This window comes from Numenius arquata, chromosome 9 (genome assembly GCF_964106895.1).
Source record: "Numenius arquata chromosome 9, bNumArq3.hap1.1, whole genome shotgun sequence".
Taxonomy (NCBI): domain Eukaryota; kingdom Metazoa; phylum Chordata; class Aves; order Charadriiformes; family Scolopacidae; genus Numenius; species Numenius arquata.
The window spans coordinates 22,821,571-22,843,263 of NC_133584.1; the positions used below are offsets into that span (position 1 = coordinate 22,821,571).

Consider the following 21,693-nt stretch of genomic DNA (forward strand, 5'->3'; position numbering starts at 1 on the left):
ACTGCACTGCAAGTATTAACTCCTGGCAATGAACAGCACTTCACATTACTTTTGCATATGAAACAAACACATTACAATACTACAGAGTTTACTTAAATTTATAAAAGTCTCTGTATATTCTAAAAGGAAGGATCTAATGAGAATAATACAGTAATTCAGGTTACAAGATAACTCACAGAACACTTACGGAATTAGTAAGCCATCCATAATATTACCTCAAGATAATAAAGTTAGTCAAGCTCAGAGATGCTGGCAAACTGAGACACAAAGTAAAATGCAGTGATCCTGGGAGGCACCATATATCTCCATAAAGAAAATAAGCAATGGCTGAAGTCTGGAGAAACAACGAATTTACATAACAATGGGGGTGTCCTGCGTAGAACATCAAGGCAAATAAATATTGGACACTCACGACTGACCTGCCTACCGCAACAAGCAGCAGCACACACTATATTTATTACAATGAGTATGGGTCTAGCTAACAGCATCTGTTAGATTTTTGCCTGAATATGAATTTCTAAGTGTATGGAATGAGCTATATGTATATAGCTCTTATTTCCAGACCTCTGGTCTTTACCTGAGAGGTGACCTGCTTTATTGTTAGCCTTGCCTTCTCTGTTAAAATTCATTTGGTACACTGAGGATAAACTATAGGTGCTTGTGATTGGTATACCAAACTACTTTAACCTTTTTCTTTAGAAGAATGATTTTGTGGTATTTTTTATCTTAAAATGCTCTATCCTGCTTCCAGAAAACTTTTTACTGCTATACAAATTCGAAACTTGCCAATAATTTCATAGCCAAAAGGAAGTAAGCTGAAATCTCAGAAAAGTAAGGTCAAATGTATTGGCTCTCCTGAGAAGCAAGAGCCTTGTAAAGAAGAAATTACCAGTACCATAGTGGCTGAAACAGTACCATAGTTGCTTCCTCCTTATGACTGCTGTATCTCTTGTTGCAATCCCATTATAGCTGCTGTGTTTCTAACCAAAGCACCACCAACAAAAATGCGTAGAATTCTTCTATTACAGAACTCCAGTCCATATTTTAGTTTTACAAAATTTAATGTGTCAGAATGCAATTGCTTCAACTGCTAACACTTAGATGGTCAGTTGTTTAGAACATTTTTTTTGTAATAAAAAAGGTTCTTTTTTAATGCTTTCTGTTGAGGATGTTCAAGAGATTTAAAACTAGCTTTGCACCCACAGGAAATATGTCCTGCAACACTGTATTACCAGTTCCTTTATTATACATCTCATTGCACACATATATCCACGCTTTACAGAAATGATGTTTGTATTTCTAACAAGGCAGCTGTAGAGCGGTACTAGACACTGCATTGTAAATATTCTATACAGCTTTATTTTGGTTTCTTAAGGAAGCAAGGCCTATGATTGCACTCTACTGATCTGTAGCCATCTCATCATTTGCCCTACATCATTCTTTCCTCCCCCCTTTCCCTGTCTACGGTTTTAAAGATACCAAATAGCCACAAAAGTAACAGGAGACAGGCAAACTTGAGTTTGTGCCCTTCCTCCAAGGTAAAGAAAATGCTAGGATTTTTTTCAGGCCTGGGTGGAAATAGCCAAATACCCAGCATGATTGCATGTTGCTCCAGGTAAGCTGCAGCAAGTGCTATGGCACAGCCAAGCAGGCAAGGGTATGAAAGGGGCAATGAGGAACTTCAGAATAGGGCAATGCCCACAAGAAGCAAAGTGTCCTCTGTTCTGCTACTCTGGAAGAAACATTTTGTTGGGGTTTTTTACCTGAAAAATATCTTTCAGTAAATAGGCATAAGACTAGCTGTTGGGTCACATAAAAGAACACAAACTAGAGATTTTGTTTGTATTTAATGTCTGTATTGAAAGTCTTCTTAGAGACTCCCTGTGGTTCCAGCTACATTGCACATAACCCCAGATGAAACAGTGGCTACTACAGGATATATAGAAAAGAATGTGAAAGGAAAGCAAATACATAATAATTTTTCCTCTGTATATACCCATTTAATTTCCAGTAATTTGTGGATCCTGGTCTTCTTGACTCAGAACTGGCACCCTTGCATTTATCACCTGTGAGGGATACTTCTTACTCTCCATTTCATTGCCTCATTTCATTGCTTCTCTCCTACTGTAAGGTCAGCCTTAGCTTATACCCTGTGCCTCTTTTCTGCACTATAGCTTTTCTATTATTACAAATTCCCAGGAGAAGCTAACAGCAAAATAATTTCTTCCTTTCCCTGCCGTTATTTTCTTGACTAACAAGCTTTATTCCTTCATCTTTCATTTACCTTCCCTGCTGTCTTTGATTCCCCTGTAACACTCTCATCTCTCTCTGGACAGAACCTTTGGAGTTTTTCAAGGAAAAATATACACTATGTACTGTTCATCCTCCACTACCTATATTCTCTAATATGGGTATCCTTCCCCTACATTTCTTCTTTCAGTGTTCCAGCCTGTTCTTCTTTCAGTGTTCCACCTCAGTTGTCTAAAAATCATGAATTAGACTCAAAATTCTACTCGAATCATTACTTTTAAACAAGCTTATCCAGATTCTACATCCTGAAATTCTGTACTAAAATGTTTCAAGCATTATTCGACAATCATTAATATAATGAAAGTGAAAAGAAAGCTGCAAAAAAAGTTGAAAGTCTAAACTCACCCGTAACAGTTGACAACATTGTGCCCCTTTTCTGGCTTCAGGCATTTCTGTCCTCATTTATTGTCATCAGGCTTGTGTTTGTTGAATTTTAAGTATCTGTCCTTTCTGTCTTTGCTCTCTTGGAGTGAAAATACCAAGATTTGAAGTAATCTCTCTGTCACCCTTTTGTTTGTTTATGTCCTTCAAACTGTAAACACTCCAGAGCAATGTAATCCTTCTTACTGTGTTGCAGGGTAGAGCACTTGGGGCTCCTATTCCCCAGGTGAACACTTGTATCAAAAGGAGAATTTCTTTAACTGAATCCCAATGAATATCAATATCCTCCGTGTGATATTCCTCTCCGTCATATAATGAAATGTAGGGATTGCAATTTTTAATTAAACTTCAATCTGGCAGCAGTGCTAGGAAAAAATTTCTCAACAGTGGTTCCTTGTGCTTCGGTACTTCCCGAAATCTCACATTCCTCATGATGTTTCCACAAGATGCTGTTTGGAGTTGCAGTATCTGTAGCTTTAGTTGACAGAAAGATTAACAGGAGGAGAAATGTGTTTGCTGATTTTGACTGGGATAGAGTTAATTTTCTTCATAGTAGCTGGCTTGGGGCTAAGTTTTGGATTTGTGCTGGAAACAGCGTCGATCATACAAAGAGGTTTTCACTATTGCTGAGCAATGCTTACATAGAATCAAGGCCTTTCCTGCTCCTCACGTGGCCCCACCAGCGAGCAGGCTGGGAGTGCACAAGAAGCTGGGAGGGGACACAGCTGAGACAGCTGCCCCCAACTGACCAAAGGACTGTTCCATGCCATATGACCTCATGCTCAGTATATAAAGCTGGGGGAAGAAGGAAGGAGAAAACATTCGGAGTGGTGGTGTGTATCTTCCCATGTAACCGTTACACGTGATGGAGCCCTGCTCTCCTGGAGATGGCTGAACACCTGTCTGCTGATGGGAAGCAGTGAATTAATTCCTTACTTTGCTTTGCTTGCATGTGCAGCTTTTGCTCTACCTATTAAATTTTCTTTATCTCAACCGATGAGTTTTCTCACTTTTACTCTTCCAGTTCTCTCCCACATCACACCTAGGGGGGAGAGTGCGCAAGCTTAGTTGTCAGTTAAAGCGCAACAATGTGTCACAACCTTTCACATCTACAAGGTCTGTGGGACAGACCCGACTCACATCTTTCTTGCCATGTAAGAGAGGCAAGCTGGGCTCCTTTCAGGGGCTTGCTTCAGGGCCCTGCCACACTCACCACTGAGGACTTGGCCCCTCTGACCAACGCCGCCATTACGCACACTGAGATACCACACTGAGCAGGCCAAACGGACCAGAGGACCCTTCTCTTCCCCAGCTCGCCCACAACCCAGCAGAGCCTGGTAGCTCTCCACCACCACCACCGCCGCCATCATCATCACCACCATCATCATCATCATCATCATCTACCTGAGAGGTCCATGGCCACACAAAGGATCTTGGCAGGGTATAGGGAGGGCCACACCCCACGCCAATGGCCGTTACGGCCGTTACAGACTCCCTGAGGTGAGGTGGCGCGAGGTGGCGCGCGCTCGCGCGCGCTCCTACGCGTCGTAACTACAACTCCCAGCCTGCCCCGCGAGAAGCTGCCCAGGAGCTGCCGACTACATATCCCGGCATCCCACAGGAGACTGGCTCTTTCGCGCGAGCACCTGGGAAAGCTCGCGCCACTCTCGCGAGAGCGCGCGGGGCCGGAAGCTCCACGTCGGAGGGTCGGAGCCGCCCGGGGCGCGGAGACACCTCAGCCATCGGGGCGACGCGGAGCCATGGTGAGTCCGGCGGTCGTTCCGCCAGCGGGGTTTGCCGCTTGCCCGGGGAGCGCGGGGGCCCGGCCCGGGTCGGACGGCGGCCCGGCGGGGAGCGTTGGGGGGCTGCGGCCGTTAACGGCTGGCTGCAGCGGGGCCGGCGGAGCGCGCTGCGCGCAACCCCCCGGTGCAGAAGGGTTGCCAGAGGCCGCGCAGGAGCGAGGGGCTGAGCAGCCGCCGGGCCCGGAGGTCTCGGGGCCCTGCCCAAGGCGGTAGGGTTTGGCTGCGGGCAGGGCAAGTCAGGGATAAGTCTGTTGCTTGACTCGGGCTTCCCTGTGGCCGCGCTGCCTGGACAGGTCGTAGTGTTATTCTGTAATTGAAGCTAAATGCAGAAGAAAGCGCTTGAAAAACCCCTGGCATCGTTATGCTTGCGGCGATGGAGCAGATCCCTTGGGCTGCGCCACCAGTGTGGGGTTGCGGGATAATTCATCCAACAGAGCTAACAGTTGTCAAAGTGTTTGAGTATGCCTTGCAGTTAACCTCTTGGATCAGCCATAGGCAAGTCCTTAGCAGTAGATAAGAGCAGTTCCAAGGACAAACACAGGATCATGTGCAGTTGTCTTGCCTGCTTCTCTAGTATTTATGGCAGGAGGAATAAAGCACGAGTTCGTTCTCTGCCATCAGATGTCATGTCCATAAGTTACAGGTACTACGTGATAGTTATGTATCGTTTTTTTTCCTTGCGGTGTCCAACATATATAACTGCAGGTTGTATTAGTTTTATTCTGCTACAAAACACATACAGCATTCTGTGATCAGATATTAGGAATTACGCTCTCTGAGATAAAATGTCAGCAGCATTAAGTGGGCTCAGCAGTCTTTGAGTATCTAAATGAATCTATAATGCCTCAAACATTTTAGAAAATCACTCTGCTATACTTCATGCCTTTTAAATACTCTGGCTTTATGCTACCAGTGATGAAAGTAGAAGGTCAAAGCCCTCTTTATAAGAGAAAGACTTAAATTTTTCCTTTCTCCCAGTTTTTGCAATGTAGTGTTCTATTCTAAAATGTAATGTTGGAATTGTGAAAGGAAACAAACTTATAATGGGCGTCGTGTTCCTTTGTGATAACTGGCTTCTCCACCTGTTCTTTCAAGTGAAATAGCAGGGACATTCATTTTCTATCATTTGTATTAGAAGAAAATTCTCTTTGCTTTGCTTTATTAGTTCAGGGACACCAGGAAGATGTGCAGTGCATTTTCTTATTTTGACTGTGCTGGAGATACTTTTTACAGTATGAAAAAATTTGGAATTTCATAAAGCTAAATTAAATGGACCCACTGCCATTGGTAGAGATGTGATGTTTTCAGAAACCCCTACAAAAACAAGCAGATGGATATAAAATAGTAACTTTGTCTGCATGACAAGCAGAATTGACTCCTTTTTATTTTAAGATTTAACTTTCGATTTCCTTCTTCCATCATATTTCTGTGCCAGTTACATTGAATAACTTTGTATTCTCGATTCTTTTCCTCTCTAGCCTCTCCGACTTGATATAAAACGGAAACTAACAGCTCGGTCTGATCGAGTGAAGAGCGTAGACTTGCATCCCACGGAACCATGGATGTTGGCTAGCCTTTACAATGGCAGTGTCTGTGTTTGGAACCATGAAACCCAGGTGCTGATTTTAATTTTCCCTTATTATGAAATCTTCATAACTGACAGATGTACAAACTCTATTTTTCAATAGTAGATACACAAGAAGAATCTTAAGTTACTGCACTAATTGACTGTATTCTCCCTGTCTTACAAAAGTCACTATAATAACTGAGAAGGAATATCTTGAGCTATAACTTTAATGGTGTTTCATTTCCTATAAATTTATTTTTCAGGAACGGTCTCCTTTGTGTATTTCTTGCAAACTAATCCCTTTCCTTCTGAGAGATTGGATACCTCTATCTTTTACCTACCATCTGTATTTGTGAATGTTGTAGGAACCACTAGACCTCTACCTGTCTATCCACGTATAGTTGAAATTGGGCAGCAGCTCCAAAAATATTTGTGGGGGCTGGGGTTAAGCATGAAGGGAGAACATAAAGGTGGTGATAACAGAACAGGCAAATATTTTCCCTTCTTGGACAGGTGTGTTCCTTTAAAAAAATGTACATGTAGTGTCTTAGGATTCTTTGGAGAGTTGCCAAAGACAATATACTGGACACTGTTAAGAAAAAGATAAAAAGCTGATTTCAAAACTGATATTTTATCCAGTGCTATAAACTCATTATTTTTATTTTTAGACTCTGGTGAAGACTTTTGAAGTATGTGACCTACCAGTGAGAGCTGCCAAATTCGTGGCAAGAAAGAACTGGGTTGTTACAGGAGCTGTAAGCTATCTTCTTGTGATTTCCATATGCAGTGCTAGTTCTGTAATTTATTTTCATGCCATTACTTTCTATATCACCTAATAGTATGCTTGATATGAACTCGTAGAAGAGAAAGGAATATTTCACTACAGTTTCCCAGAAATTTTCTGCTTTTAGTAAGCTTAGAAATTTAAACGTTTCATCTCAGAGAAGAGCATCCTAATATGGTGGCTAATCCTGTATGTAGTGCAAGGCAGATCTAGATTCAACTTTTACTGTCAACTGGAACACACTCAGCACCCAGTTTTGACTAAATATTAGCAGTGCTACTTTAACTAAGATGAAACTATTGACTGTCCTGGGTAAGATAACTTAAAAGTTGCTTTCTACTGTTGTTCTTGGTTATATTCAAAATATTTTTTTTTAGAGTCTTGTTCACTTCAAGAAAAATGCTCTTTTTTATACAGTGAGTTTACTTTGAGAGGAATAGTTTTATTCTAATCTTGGTAACACATTTTTCTTGATGGAATGAATGTTTTTTTGTCTAAATTGCCTCAAATTTTTGGTCTCAGGTTTTTTTTTCTTATCGTCTGCACTGTACACAGAGTAAAAAAGATTCTTGTCATTTTGTCATCTTATGCTGCTGTGACCCAGTTATTTTAAGTGGCCATGGTTTTCCTATAAGTGCGACAGTGCCTCTTTGGCAGCACAGGAGTTTAAACAGCTATATGGGAATCATAGAGTTGGAAGGGACCTTAAAGATCATCTAGTTCCAACCCCCCTGCCATGGGCAGGGACACCTCCCACTAGACCAGGTTGCTCAAAGCCCCATCCAGCCTGGCCTTGAACATTTCCAGGGATGGGGCATCCACAGCTTCTCTGGGCAACCTGTTCCAGTGTCTCACCACCCTCACAGTAAAGAATTTCTTTCTAGTATCTAATCTAAATCTCCCTTCTATCATTTTAAAACCATTACCCCTCATCCTATCACTACATTCCCTGACAAAGAGTCCCTCTCCAGCTCTCCTGTAGGCTCCCCTTCAGATACTGGAAGGCTGCTATAAGGTCTCCCCGGAGCCTTCTCTTCTCCAGGCTGAGCAACCCCAGCTCTCTCAGCCTGTCTTCATAGGAGAGGTGCTCCATACACTAGACTAGGAACTGATGAAAGTTAAAGTCTCCGTGTTTATCCATTTAATTTCACCTGGATCAGTTTGTTGATCAGATTCAGTGTGCAGCTGTATTTGTCCTAGCTCTCCCAAGGGAGGCTGCAGTGCAGTAGCAAGAAATCGTAAAGAAAGGGCAAGACAGCTGCTTTCAGCAACAGGGCCAAGTCTTAGTGACTGTGAAAATGTGATGTTAGTCATTTCTTATTCTGTGTGTTCCATGTTAATTACACTGATAGACTGTCCTCAAAAGAACATGCTCGTCCTTTTCTGCCATTCCAAGGGGTGTTTTCTATAGGTGTTGCTGCTTAAGCAGGCACGTGTGTGAAAGAGGAAAAGAAAGAGTGGAAAAGTAAATGCTTTGGATAAAAAAGGTAGTGTAGAGTTTATCACAGCACTGAAGTTTCATTTACTCTGTTGGCCTTGTAAGTCATGGTCACTTTTGAAGGTTTTACCTGATGTCTTATTCCTTCTCAGATAGTTCTTCAAAATTGGGGGGGGGGGTGGTGGTGTGTTTGCTTGGGTTTTTCTTGGTTTTGGAGGGTTTTTTGGTTGGTCATTTTTTTTTTAAAAGGTGTGGAATGCTGCTTTTCAGAATACTGTATCTGAAATAAAGATACCCTTTTTTTTTCCCAAAAAAAATTTGATTTTAAAAAATCAAGTTGAAATCATCTTTCTACTTTATTTAGAGCTACAATTTCTTTCTTCCTGACCCCACAGCATTAAGATCATTGTAAGTTTAATGTTGGAGAACCTTGCTTTACATTTTCTAAGAAGCATTAATAATTTTCAAAGCATTTTTGCACTTCCTTTAATTTTAAATCGAAATACTATTAAGTACAACTTTTAAAAATGAAATTTTAGTTGAAGTTTTCTTCATTTTATAAATGCTTTGGAATAGGATTGGTAATCTAATTCTGATTTGCATCTACTTGTAGCGATGAACAGAAAATGTATTTTCTTAAGCATTTTGTTGTTAGAGGATCTTCAATGGTGGGATGGGGTTTTTTGTTGTGGGTTGTTTTTTTTCCTAGCTACTCTGCGTTGAATATAAGGTGTACTATACACAGAGTCCTTTTTTAGTGGTTGCTTTTCATCTCTTTCATAGGATGACATGCAAATAAGAGTTTTTAATTATAACACCTTGGAAAGAGTTCACATGTTTGAAGCACATTCAGATTACATTCGTTGTATCGCTGTGCATCCCACACAGCCCTTCATACTGACAAGCAGCGGTAAGAGTTCTTTGGTATAGTTTTGTATTTGCTAACCAGCTATTTTTGGGCTTCTGTTTTCTGTCTACTGAGGGATTATATGTTTTTTTCCTTTTTCTACTGCAACAGGAATTCTTGAGCAAGTAGCCAACATGACAGTTGCCACTTCATGTTATTTCTTTGCCATATGCATTCATGTTTTTAATGGACTGTCAACTGTATTTGCAATTTAAAATATAATAGCTTATGTTCTTGTCAGAGAAGACCAAACAACCTTGTTGCTTAATACCTGCCAGAGGAAAAGTTCATATACATGCTAATTAGCTGTTGTTTGAGTTTGTCATGCTAAAGTTCTGGTTTTCAAAAAAAAAAAAAAAGGCAAAAAAAAATGGTTTGGAGTATGTTTTCAGCTGACAGTCTGACTAGAAGCATCAGATACCATTAATCTGTTTTTCCCAAAATACTACTGAGTTCTCTATTATCTGGGGTGACCTATGTTACTCAGCATTGGAAGATCACAGAATCCCAACAACCTGGCCCAAGAATATCTACGTTGTGCTCCTTCATCCTTTTCATTCCTGGAAACCTCAGTAATGCAGTCAGAGCTCTGCAGGAATGCAGAGAGTCTTTGAGTCAAAAGTACGGTCTATTTCTTTGTTTTGCTGTTGGAGCTAATGTGCTTGCACCTGAAATAAAGGTACTGGGAAGCCAGCTTGGTTGTCTCTGCTGCCTATTCCTTAGTGCTCATCAGAGTAGATGCTACAGAAGAAAGCACAGGTCCAATTCTTTCATATCTGCCCAGTATTTTAAGATTAATAATACAATACCTTAATATCAATTCTTATATTAAGAAGAAGATATATATATATTAATATAAATTCTTATATTAATCTGCCTTTTTAAGACAGATTTGTGGTTTGAAAAGAATATTTAGCTGAGCTGGGCAAAATTACTTGTTTCAGTTTTTATGACCATTTCGCGGGACAGTCTTTTTGATAAATTTGAGCTCCCTTCCTTGCAGAAGTAATGTTAGAAATGAAAAATATAGCAAGTATTAGCAATTCCTCCTTTGAAGGAGAAGGGATGAATGAGCCTTTAACTTGAAGCTAGTAAGAATTATGTAGTTTAAGAAGGTAGGTGTGAGAATGTTGAGAATGTTAAACTAAAGTTTGGTGTTTTGTTTTGTTTTTCAGATGACATGCTTATTAAACTCTGGGACTGGGATAAAAAATGGTCTTGTTCTCAGGTGTTTGAAGGACACACCCATTATGTCATGCAGATTGTCATAAACCCAAAAGACAATAATCAGTTTGCCAGCGCCTCCTTGGACAGGACAATCAAGGTAGATAAACTGTGTTTGGGGGTGGGTGGTCATTAAGTAAGTATCAGACAGAATACACAAACCACTAATACTGTATGGACAGTGGGTCAGAATTCTTAAAAGTAAGTGCAATAATAGAATTTTTATTGCATAAAGACCTGAACATTGCTAAAGTTACTATACATCTACTAAGTAATTCAGTAAACTTACAAGATGATCTGTCCACCTCTAATCACTGCAGTGTGGTTCTCTGAATTTGAAGTGCTGGGTTTCCATCTGGGTTACACAGAAATACCGGGGAGGTGTAGTCATTATACTGTCAATGAGTAGTTTGGGAGAATTGAAACGTACATGTATATATATAGTGGGTAAAGCTTGTGTGTATTAAAAAAACCAACCAAACAAAAAGCAACTAAAGGCATTTCTCCCATTATTTTCTTGTCCTTGGTTGTCTGTCACTTGAATTGTTTCCAAGGTGTCTTCAGCCTTCTCGTGGTAGACTGAGTTTTATTTGCTGTGAAACTATTACAAAATATGAAGATCTAGAGATTTACAGCTGTCTGAGCAGTGAGACTTCCGCATGTTCCCTATAAATTTTGAGTATACTGGCTATAAAAAGCCAGTTTTGATTTCATACATCGTCAGATATTGTGTGTATAAATGTTGGTTTGATATGATGATCATGGGAAAGTAGAAGTATATCTACAACTTGACTTGATTCATTTGGAGCCCTCATTTAGATTAAATTTGTCATTCATTTAATGTAACTGGAAAAAATAAAATTGTGGATACAGTTGGGGGCAACCCGTATATGCAGAAACAGTTGATTGCATTTTCTAGGTGTATTTAATTTCATAAGCAGATACTTGTTCTTAAAAACAGTGTCTTATATGGCCTTATGTCCATAAAGAAATAAATGAAAGAAACCAATTCCATTGTTCTGAGGTGTGACCCCAGTCTGTGCATTTTAGCATTTTATTTCTGTTTAATGCTGGGGGGTTGGTAGTTTGATAAACAGTTCTTCAAATTTTTCACTGAAGAAAAACATGTATCTTTTGAATTTCATATTCCATATCTTTGGAATTGTAAATGTGCATTTGAATACTTACTCTGTTTGACAAGGTTGACCTGGATGCAAAAGGCTAATAACTACATGCGATTGTGTGTTTTATTGTTGAGAGTTTTGTTGTGTGTTTGTTTTTTCTGGGAAGGTGTGGCAGCTTGGCTCTTCCTCACCCAACTTCACTTTGGAAGGCCATGAGAAAGGAGTAAACTGCATTGACTATTATAGTGGAGGAGACAAGCCCTATCTCATTTCAGGTGCAGATGACCGGTTGGTTAAGATCTGGGACTACCAGGTATGTGTTGATATCCTCATAATCTTTTGTGCAGACTGCCATAGCAAAACCATTAGTGAAGAAATGGAAAAAGAGGGCAAGTACTTGAATACACCAACAGATTTTCTTCCCTTGTCTTTGGAAAGAAGGAAGTGTGGGGGAAATATTTCATGTAAATAAATACTTCATTAAAAAAACCCAACTTTGTTAACCCTTGTGAAAACCTGCTGTGAAATTAAATAACCTCAAAGGTAATTCGTAGAATTAAATTTGACATGAGGTTTATATTATTAGCAGTTATTAGCATTTTTTTTTTCTTGTAAGTTAGTAATCCCTGCCTTTCAGACATCTCTTTTTTTTGTGGATTGAAGTCATCCTCTCCTATCTTCAGCTGTAAATATTCTCCATGTATCGACTCTTTCCATCCTTTCACTTCTGGTTCACTTTTTTCTTTATCCCCTTCCCTCTCTTCTTTTTCATCCTGTGTATGTTTACCCAGACCCATGTGTGTACGCTCACACACGTGTGTTTGTACTTCACAGCTTGCAGGGGTCATGAGGCGACTCGTTTAAATGTTCTACAGGAGGGAAAAAGAGATAGAACCCAGGGACTGTTGCTGGAATGTAGAGCTCATAAGTTCTTCCTGCATACAAGTTTATGAATGGCCAGAAGGGCAAGATAAAATTTGTTAGATAGTACTCTCGCATTGTTAAAACATATTGCCCTAGGGTAATTCCAAGCTCAGAAGTTAAAGCTGGTGTGATTAATTTAAGTATGGACTGCACTAATCACTGTTACATAACTGTGCTTAAAATTTTGCCCCCATGCACAGTTGTATACATCAGTTCCCTACTCTAATCTTAGTTACCTCAAGCAGAGTAGACTTTTCTTTCACAACTGTGCGAATGAGCATTCTTAACAAAGACAGTATTAGATCTGTCTTCACCTGTAATTAGATTCAGAATGATGTTTTGCTCTAATTTTTTTTTTGCAGTGAACTTAGCTTTCCGTCTTGCTTTAATCTATGCTACCTGGCTCTGAGAAAGCACATCTTCTAGGCAGAAACCCATCTGAAAATAGAGGACAACAACTACATCAAGAAAAACAAATATTTTCTTCTGGGGAGGAGGAATTGACTCAATACTATCATAGCTTTTAATATGTCTTATGTTCTTTGAGAATTTTGGAAATAAATGTTGCTCGAAGAAATGTAGAGAAATACATTTTGAGATAAATTTTGGATTTGGGGGGAGATGTTCTTTTAAGAACTAAAGGTAAAAATGTAGCAATGTGTTTATTATCTGTACCTGGACTTCTGACTCTTCTTTTTTTCAGAATAAAACATGTGTACAAACACTGGAAGGGCATGCTCAGAATGTGTCATGTGTCAGCTTCCATCCTGAATTGCCCATCATTATCACAGGCTCAGAAGATGGTAATTTTGGTTTTTTTTCTGATATATAAAGGGCAGGGGAAGAGCTTATGGGAGAACTCTTCTTGTGGTGTGGCTACACACCTCCTGCCATCACATTGAAAGAAGAGGTAAAAGGCATGTATTTATTTCTTTTTTTCCTCTAGGAACTGTGCGCATTTGGCATTCAAGCACTTACCGCCTGGAAAGTACCCTCAACTATGGGATGGAGAGAGTGTGGTGTGTGGCCAGTTTAAGAGGATCCAATAACGTGGCTTTGGGATATGATGAAGGCAGCATTATTGTTAAGGTACAATTAATGATTTGAAATGAGAAATGGTGATTCATCACTGTCCTGTGCACAGAGCAACTAATTTCTGATTCTGTGATAATATGTAAAATACTGAAAAATTGGCATTTTAGTTGGCATTTTTAGATAGAACCAGCGTATTTCACTAGATATATTCAACTGAAAAGAAAATGAAGTATGTATTTTTTCCACCTGCTAAATTCTTACGCTACGCTTCCTAGCTTGGTCGTGAAGAACCTGCCATGTCCATGGATGCAAATGGAAAAATTATTTGGGCTAAACATTCAGAAGTCCAACAGGCTAACTTGAAAGCTATGGGAGATGCTGAAATCAAAGATGGAGAAAGATTACCGCTGGCTGTAAAGGATATGGGGAGCTGTGAAATCTATCCTCAGACAATTCAGCACAACCCTAATGGACGGTAATAGATTTTTAGAACAAAATACTTGAACGTTTCTGTTTTGTCTTTTTTTAATTTATTTCATATTGGAAAGCTTTCTGAATGAAAAAAATGAATTGCGTGTGTGCTGATAATGAGAGTCTATGGAGAACCAATGTATTAGAGCCAGGCACTGTAAAATCAGAGTAATAGATGCGCTTTACCTCAAAGAGCTCAGAGCTTAAACAGACGAGTTGGACACTCTAGGTAGGGGACCAAGTATGCAAACAAAATTTGTAAGGTAATAGCAGCAAACCACATCATTTTATCACTTATGTTGAATTGGTTTTTGGTAACAGATGAGCTAAATTTAAATAAAAGGTGAAGAGATGCAAGGTACAAGACCTGCTTAGTGGAGACCAGAAGAAAGAGGGATTAGTGAGTACCTAGAAACACCATGCAGAGAGAAATCCATTTCTGTGGAATTCTGGCATACACAAAGCTCTCTTATTCTGTCTGCGTTTGCAGTGATTGTATTAAACTAGGGGCCTTTAACTTTTCAGATCATTTGTGTGCTTGATCATGCCTATTGAACTGAACACAGATATCTGACAAATGCATCTTTCTCCTGCTCTAGGTTTGTAGTGGTGTGTGGTGATGGTGAATACATCATCTACACAGCTATGGCTTTGAGAAACAAGAGCTTTGGTTCGGCGCAGGAGTTTGTGTGGGCACACGATTCTTCAGAGTAAGTGTTGGAGATTTATTTTTTTTTTTCCTCAGTTATTAACTTAAATTTACTGCTGCTAGTTTTCAGGCTGTACAAACAGTAAACCGGCCTGAAGACTAAAACCTGTGTGGATAATAAACTTTCGGTAACTGTCCTGCTTTAAAATTTTCCATTTGTAGCACTCCACTAATTTTTGAAGATAAATTAAATGCAGTTGTTTTGTAGCAGCCTATGATTTTAGTCATCTTCTATCTAGGAAGCCGAATAATTTTTACAATGCTATCTCTGTTTAGATACGCGATCAGGGAGAGCAACAGTGTTGTAAAGATATTTAAAAATTTCAAAGAGAAGAAGTCATTCAAACCTGATTTTGGAGCAGAAGGTAAATATTTAGTTTTAAAATAGATACGTTAGCACATTTTTTGTGCAGTGTGGATTTCTTCCACCTTTATTGTCTTGCAGGCATCTACGGTGGCTTCCTGTTGGGGGTCAGATCTGTTAATGGTTTGGCATTCTATGATTGGGAAAACACAGAATTGATTCGCAGAATTGAAATTCAGCCCAAACACGTAAGTTTCTAGATGGGACTGAAGATATTTACTTGTCTGTGTTTACTGACTTAATTTTACTAGACTACTGATTTTCTTGAATGAAGCCAAGCTGTCAATCATAAAGTAAGAACTTCATAAATTTATCTCAATCTTGTAGCAGAAGGGGGAAAACATTCCCTGCATGTGTTGGCTTCTCAGGTCCTAAAGCTTCTGTCAGAATTAGTATTTTCTAACATTAATTTATACATCCTCCTTACTAACTCTGGGGTATCTAAAACAGTGCCTTTATTGATTCTGATGATACAGATCTTCTGGTCTGACTCGGGTGAGCTTGTCTGCATTGCTACAGAAGAGTCATTCTTCATTCTGAAATACCTATCAGAGAAGGTTGCAGCAGCCCAAGAAACACATGAAGGTGTCACTGAAGATGGAATTGAAGATGCTTTTGAGGTACCTTCTATTTTAAAAATGGAATAGGATTAGAGATCATTGAAGCAAGTCTTCCCAGAGTATAGCAAATTTAGTCCTTATTATAGTCCTATTACATTTTAGTTTCCAGAACATTGAGTACCACAGAGTATCCATCTGTCTGAGGAACAGTTAACCATTTTATTTGGCTTCCCTGGGGAGAGTATCCTGGTTTGAATCCTGGCATGACAGACCTTGATGTTTATCTTTCTCTTCATACGTTACTCTTCTCACAGAGTCATAGAGGTCATTTTTCAAACGCACGTTTGGATGCCATGTTTATGTAGTTTGAACTTTTTCTGCAAAACTTTCAAGTTTTGAAATGTTTATTGAAGTTTGAGAACAGGTGTGTGTGGGGGGGGGAAACCTCGTGCTGTGAAATGTCAGAAACAAAAATTTCATAAGGAAGGTTGTCTTTGATTTAATGTTTAGTTAATTGTCTTGCTTAACATTTAGTTTGGTGCTTGTCTCCTAGATTTCTGATTGGTTTAGTTAAAAATTAAGGAGACATTTCTTATGTTACAGGATTTCTGTAAAACTAAAAGCATTATTTAAGTACTTCCAATATGTATCTAAACTTATTTTTGCAACTTGCCAAACTATGAAGTGTAGAATATTAAATTTAATTTGAAAATGCAATAGTCTTACTGGTACCTGAAAGTACCTTTTTATGTATCTAATTAAATCAAACTTAATTTGCAGGTTCTTGGTGAGATTCAGGAGATTGTGAAAACAGGCTTGTGGGTAGGAGACTGCTTTATTTACACCAGTTCTGTGAACAGACTCAACTACTATGTTGGAGGAGAAATTGTCACTATTGCCCATTTAGACAGGTAAGTTCTTGCACTGGGTTATGAGCAAGTGTTAAAGGTTCTTTCAGTGAAGTTCTTTCAGTTCACCTTGTCACCTGCTTGCTGGCATTATTACTTTCTTACATATCGTGCTAATGTATGTTCTGAGGCAGTAATGTAATCTTGGAGGGAATAAACAGCATTATGTGAAAGTGTACATACTGTAAAAGTGGAATCTTTCACGTGAGTATTCTTACCACCGTTAAGACCTATTGGAGTGGTTTTTGGTGGATCTATTCAAGGTGAATATTCTTTGCTTTGTTTCAGGACAATGTATCTCTTGGGTTATATCCCTAAGGACAACCGACTGTATTTGGGTGATAAGGAGCTAAACATTGTTAGCTACTCCTTGCTGGTCTCAGTGCTCGAATATCAAACTGCTGTGATGAGAAGAGATTTCAGTATGGCTGACAAAGTTCTTCCCACAATTCCAAAAGAACAGAGAACCAGAGTTGCACATTTTCTTGAGAAACAGGCAAGAAAACTACTTCTTAGTTATCAAAAGCTTAATAAATCAATTTATTCACATCTATGAATTTGTATTTCTAAGCAAAACCCAGTCATGTTATCTGTAAGCATAAGTTCTTGTTAATTATCTGTATTTATGTGAGAATACCGTAACCTTCTGCTTAGAGGGTTTTTGTTAGAACATCTAGGATGCTCTTTGTCCTGACAGATGACAGGCTTACTTCCAGGTTTTTTTTATTTTAGGGCTTCAAACAACAAGCTCTTGCAGTATCTACAGATCCAGAGCACCGTTTTGAACTTGCTCTTCAACTTGGAGAATTAAAAATAGCATATCAACTTGCAGTGGAAGCCGAGGTAAACATTTCATTTTGGTGTGTCATACTAATTCTGAGTATTGGCATAAATCTGAGAGGCCCTGTAAGAAAAGGCAGTGATATGGAGATGCAGTACAGCTCTCTGAACACTATATAAATGCCTCCAACTTCCTTGATGATGCTCTTCTGCCTGTAATTCAAAGGAATCTAAGCTGTGAGACTGGGATAAAAGAATGTTGTCTGCTCAGAAAGCTGCAGAAACTCCTGGAGAATAACGAAATGGAACCAAGCCTTAATCTCCAGTATTTAAGAATGAGGAGGAATGGCAGGACTGAAGCCTCTGGGCCTTTGTTCCAGCCTTGGCAAACTTAGACTGATGCAGTAGGAAGACTGACAGGCAGTGGTTTGTCCCATAGCCGTTATTCAGAGAACTGATCTCATGGTTCCTGTTGTACAATAATGAAGTTAGTGATAAGGAATGTGAAGTTAGTTCCAGACACAAATACCTTGTTTTCATTCTAAAGGAGAGCTTTAGAGCTTTCTTTAAGCGATCGTTACTGTTTAAATTTCCAAAGTTATTTCTACCTCCTCCCTCCACGTTTAATGAAAAACTGTTTATTTGATGTGATGGTATAGCTGTGTAATGATCTGTGTGTATCACTTCCTGTGTTGTGCTGTGAAGCTGCAGTAATCACAGTATCTCAAAGGGAAGACAAGTGTAATGATGGGATATAGTACCCTTCACAAGTAAACTTATATTTTGCTATTGAATGCTTTGAAAATTTTTAAAAGCTGCTCAAGAATATGAGGGTTACATTTTGGTTTTTCTTTCCCTTCCTTTCCCCTTTTTAGTCAGAACAGAAATGGAAGCAGCTTGCTGAGCTTGCCATTAGTAAATGCCAGTTTGGCTTAGCCCAGGAGTGTCTCCATCATGCCCAAGACTACGGAGGGCTACTGCTGCTGGCAACGGCATCAGGAAATGCTAACATGGTGAATAAGTTAGCTGAAGGAGCAGAAAAAGATGGCAAGAACAACGTTGCGTTTATGAGCTACTTCCTGCAGGGAAAGTAAGTAGCAAGCAAAAGATTCAGGTTGTTCTGTTCTGCTTTCAGAAATGCAAAGAAGCTCACGTTTGTCATGTGGTTAACAACGGTTCACTTAAAATTTCATGGAGAAAGATTGTGGCGTGTGCCTTTTCAGAAAGCTGATTCTATTTTATGATGGCTACTATTTTTAAAATCTGAAATGAAAGCACTTTAATGGAATAGAATAAACAACTAATCCTATACAAAAGATTTTTCTTTATTAAATTCACTGGTTAAAATCTCATTTTAAAATCTTTTAGGCTTGATTCATGTTTGGAACTCCTGATTAAAACCGGGCGTCTCCCAGAAGCTGCTTTCCTTGCACGGACGTATTTGCCAAGCCAAGTTTCAAGGTAACTTCAAAGCATATGCAGAGCATGAAGAGTGTTGTTAAAATCAGCTGTATCTAACAGAGATGGTTTGCATCTCCAGGGTTGTTAAACTGTGGCGGGAGAACCTCTCTAAAGTCAATCAAAAAGCTGCTGAGTCCCTTGCTGATCCTACAGAATATGAAAATCTTTTCCCTGGATTAAAGGAAGCTTTTGTTGCTGAAGAATATGTTAAACAAAGTCTTGCTGACTTGCGGCCAGCCAGGGAATATCCTCTTGTCACTGTAAGTAAGAAGTGGGAGCTCTGATTGTCTCTAGAAGAAAAACATTTGGTGCTGCGTAAATTCAGTTTTAAACAAGTCGGTGCAACCACTTAAACATTTCATGAACATCTGTTTTGGTGTTTTTATTTTTTAACTTAGCCAAATGAAGAAAGAAACTTACTCGAAGAAGCAAAAGGCTTTGAGCCTTCTGGAGTAATGGCACCTCAGGTCAGTGTTACCACTAAATGATCAACTCTTTGAAAGAGGCAGCTTTGCCATTGTATGGGAACATCTACCCTGCATGGTATTTCACCAATAATGGACAAATTAATTGCTCTGACTGGCCTGACTGTGTAAGCAGTGCAGCTGAGTTCCATGTTCTTCCTCAGACTCTTCTTAATCTACTTCTGTAACTACTAATGACTTCTTGACTGTGAAATTATTTCTTTTGTGCGGTTACTTCTCTCGGTTCATCTTTTTTTTTAGTGTACGTGAGCAATGGTAGAGTCTTACCGTGAAACTCATCCTGCAGAAAACCAATTTCAGTTGCACATACGAACACTGCCTCAACTGCTGCTACTTTTCTAAAAGCTCAGTAGTTGGAAATGTGGAAACTCTTGCATATTACAGTAATTAAAAATGTGTTATATTCTTTGCTAGCGTGCATGGTAGTGGGATAAGACTATTCTATAACTAATTGACAAGGAATCCTGCTCAATTATCTGAAAATATGTTCTAATCAATACATGAAGTAACTCTAACTGATTTATTTTTTTTTTACCACCTTAGCTGTCCGACTGTTATGCAGAAAACACATGACTTGAATATAAGCATACAGATAGAAATGAACACTTAAAATGCTTTTCAGAGATTAGACAGGAGCTGACAACTTCTAATTCTTGCTCATGTCAAATACGCTTTACATTTCAACATGAAAATTGGAACGTAAAAGTTTCTTAAAGACAATGTTGGCACAGATGTTTGAGGCTATAAACTTCTAAAGAACTGCAATGGGAAGTGAGGGAGAAACAGATCCCAACTCCCCATCTGCCTGGTTTTTTTCCTCATAGATGCACTACAAAACTTCATTTCCAGTTCTGAGAATTCAGCTTACTTTCAAGTAGCTTTAGTGACTATTTGCTTCTTGTGTATCAAAGCAAGTCTCATTAAAGGAAAATCAAGCTTGTGTGCACATTTGTTAAAGAGAAAGGAATAGCATTGCAAAAGTTACCTAAATAAATTAGAAGTAGCTTGCATTACAAACTGAAACCAAGACCACTGTTAGAAGTGTATCTTTGCTTTCTGTTAATGATTGCATAGAATTCCTTCAACAACAATTCTCTCTTACAACTGAGACTGAATAAGGGAAGTTTTGTAGGGGATAATTATGTAATTTAATCTAAATGTGATTAACAGAATAGTACCATTGCTTCAGTAATGGTATTAGCTGATGAATTATCTTAATATAAAACTTGTGAAGCAGTGAAGAAGGACGAGTGTTAAACTGTTAGAGAGTTTATAGACAACAGTACTTGCCAAAACTTGTGACCATCTCAAGTAACCTCATCTCTTTCCTGCTGAGGACTTTGAGAACCTCTTACTTTCTAACAGCACTTCAGTATTTGAGATTAACTGATACTTTCTGAAGGCTATTTTCATTGTATCAGTTCTATCAGGAACTGTTTTAAATAAACTGGAGGGTGAAGCAGTCTCCAGCAGAGTGAGGACTAGAACACTGACTGGCTGTGGAGATGTGGCTCAAGAATTACTGAGGGAGACTCTGAAAGAACCACTGGGAGAGGGATTAAATGTCTCCTGTTTACTTGCTTTTGTTGAAAGAATTTAAATTCAAAAGAACTTAAGGAATCTCTTTTTCATTAGAAAAAGGCTGAAGAACCAGTTCCATCTCCCAAACCAGAAGTGATGAAGACAGTTTTGCAGAATTCTGATATACTTCCAACAAGAGATCAAAAGGTACTGAAATATATATTTATTTTTTTTTTTATGAAGGGTTAGCACTACATTAATTTTGTGTTAAAGGCTTCAACTAATAATGCGATTAAACCAAGCTACTGGAAAACATCATATTAATAGACCCAGAAAACTTAGGACAGGATGGTATGTGGATCCCTTCATGTTGTATGCAGAAACTGTACACAGTAACATAGGCATTTTCTACAACCCTGTGGATTTACAAGGAGCAAAGGGTGAAGTCCTAACGCAGCTGACCGTAACATTGGTGTTTTGCAGAATGTGCAAATAGATCACACAGAATCATAGATCACATAAGCTGGCCAACATGTGACCATATTAGTGTCCCCTTAATCTAGTCTTGTCTTTTCCTAGACGCTGCTGGATTTGGAAGATGACTTGGATAACTTGGATCTGGAAGATATTGATACCACAGATATCAATCTGGATGAAGAGATCTTAGATGAGTGACCGTGCTTTTTAGATGACCAAATCAATTACTCCAAACAAAGGAATGAAGTTCTGTGGACTATGTGCTCCAAGTTAATTTGATTTTTATACTGCAAGTGGACCATGTACATGTAGAAAGAAGGGTAGACCCAGGAACTGTACGAAAGGAATCAGCTTCCACTATGTTGAAATTGAAGATGTAGGCTGCTCCAGTGCATACTAAAACATGTCTGCATTTATCAAGCAATTCAATAAACCCTTTTAAACATTCTATTTCTGAGTTC

The 21,693-nt window shown here is 39.0% G+C and overlaps 1 protein-coding gene across 1 annotated transcript; it reads left to right on the forward strand.

Moving 5' to 3' along the window:
• Positions 1-4,374: 4,374 nt before the first annotated feature.
• COPB2 (COPI coat complex subunit beta 2) lies at positions 4,375-21,681 on the forward strand. Its single transcript, XM_074154218.1, has 22 exons — positions 4,375-4,454; positions 5,972-6,109; positions 6,729-6,815; positions 9,066-9,192; positions 10,365-10,513; positions 11,704-11,850; positions 13,165-13,264; positions 13,408-13,550; positions 13,772-13,971; positions 14,567-14,677; positions 14,953-15,041; positions 15,122-15,228; positions 15,517-15,660; positions 16,381-16,511; positions 16,797-17,004; positions 17,241-17,351; positions 18,164-18,378; positions 18,657-18,749; positions 18,829-19,009; positions 19,148-19,216; positions 20,870-20,962; positions 21,335-21,681. Exons 1-22 carry the CDS (start codon positions 4,452-4,454, stop codon positions 21,428-21,430), a joined length of 2,742 nt encoding a protein of 913 aa, XP_074010319.1. The 5' UTR covers positions 4,375-4,451; the 3' UTR covers positions 21,431-21,681.
• The last annotated feature ends 12 nt before the right edge of the window (positions 21,682-21,693 follow it).

Bases quoted from the DNA above. Each gene is read 5' to 3' on its own strand.
- COPB2 (XM_074154218.1), top strand. The intron at 15,042-15,121 runs GTAAATATTTAG...ATTGTCTTGCAG, and splicing joins ACCTGATTTTGGAGCAGAAG to GCATCTACGGTGGCTTCCTG. The intron at 15,661-16,380 runs GTACCTTCTATT...CTTAATTTGCAG, and splicing joins GAATTGAAGATGCTTTTGAG to GTTCTTGGTGAGATTCAGGA.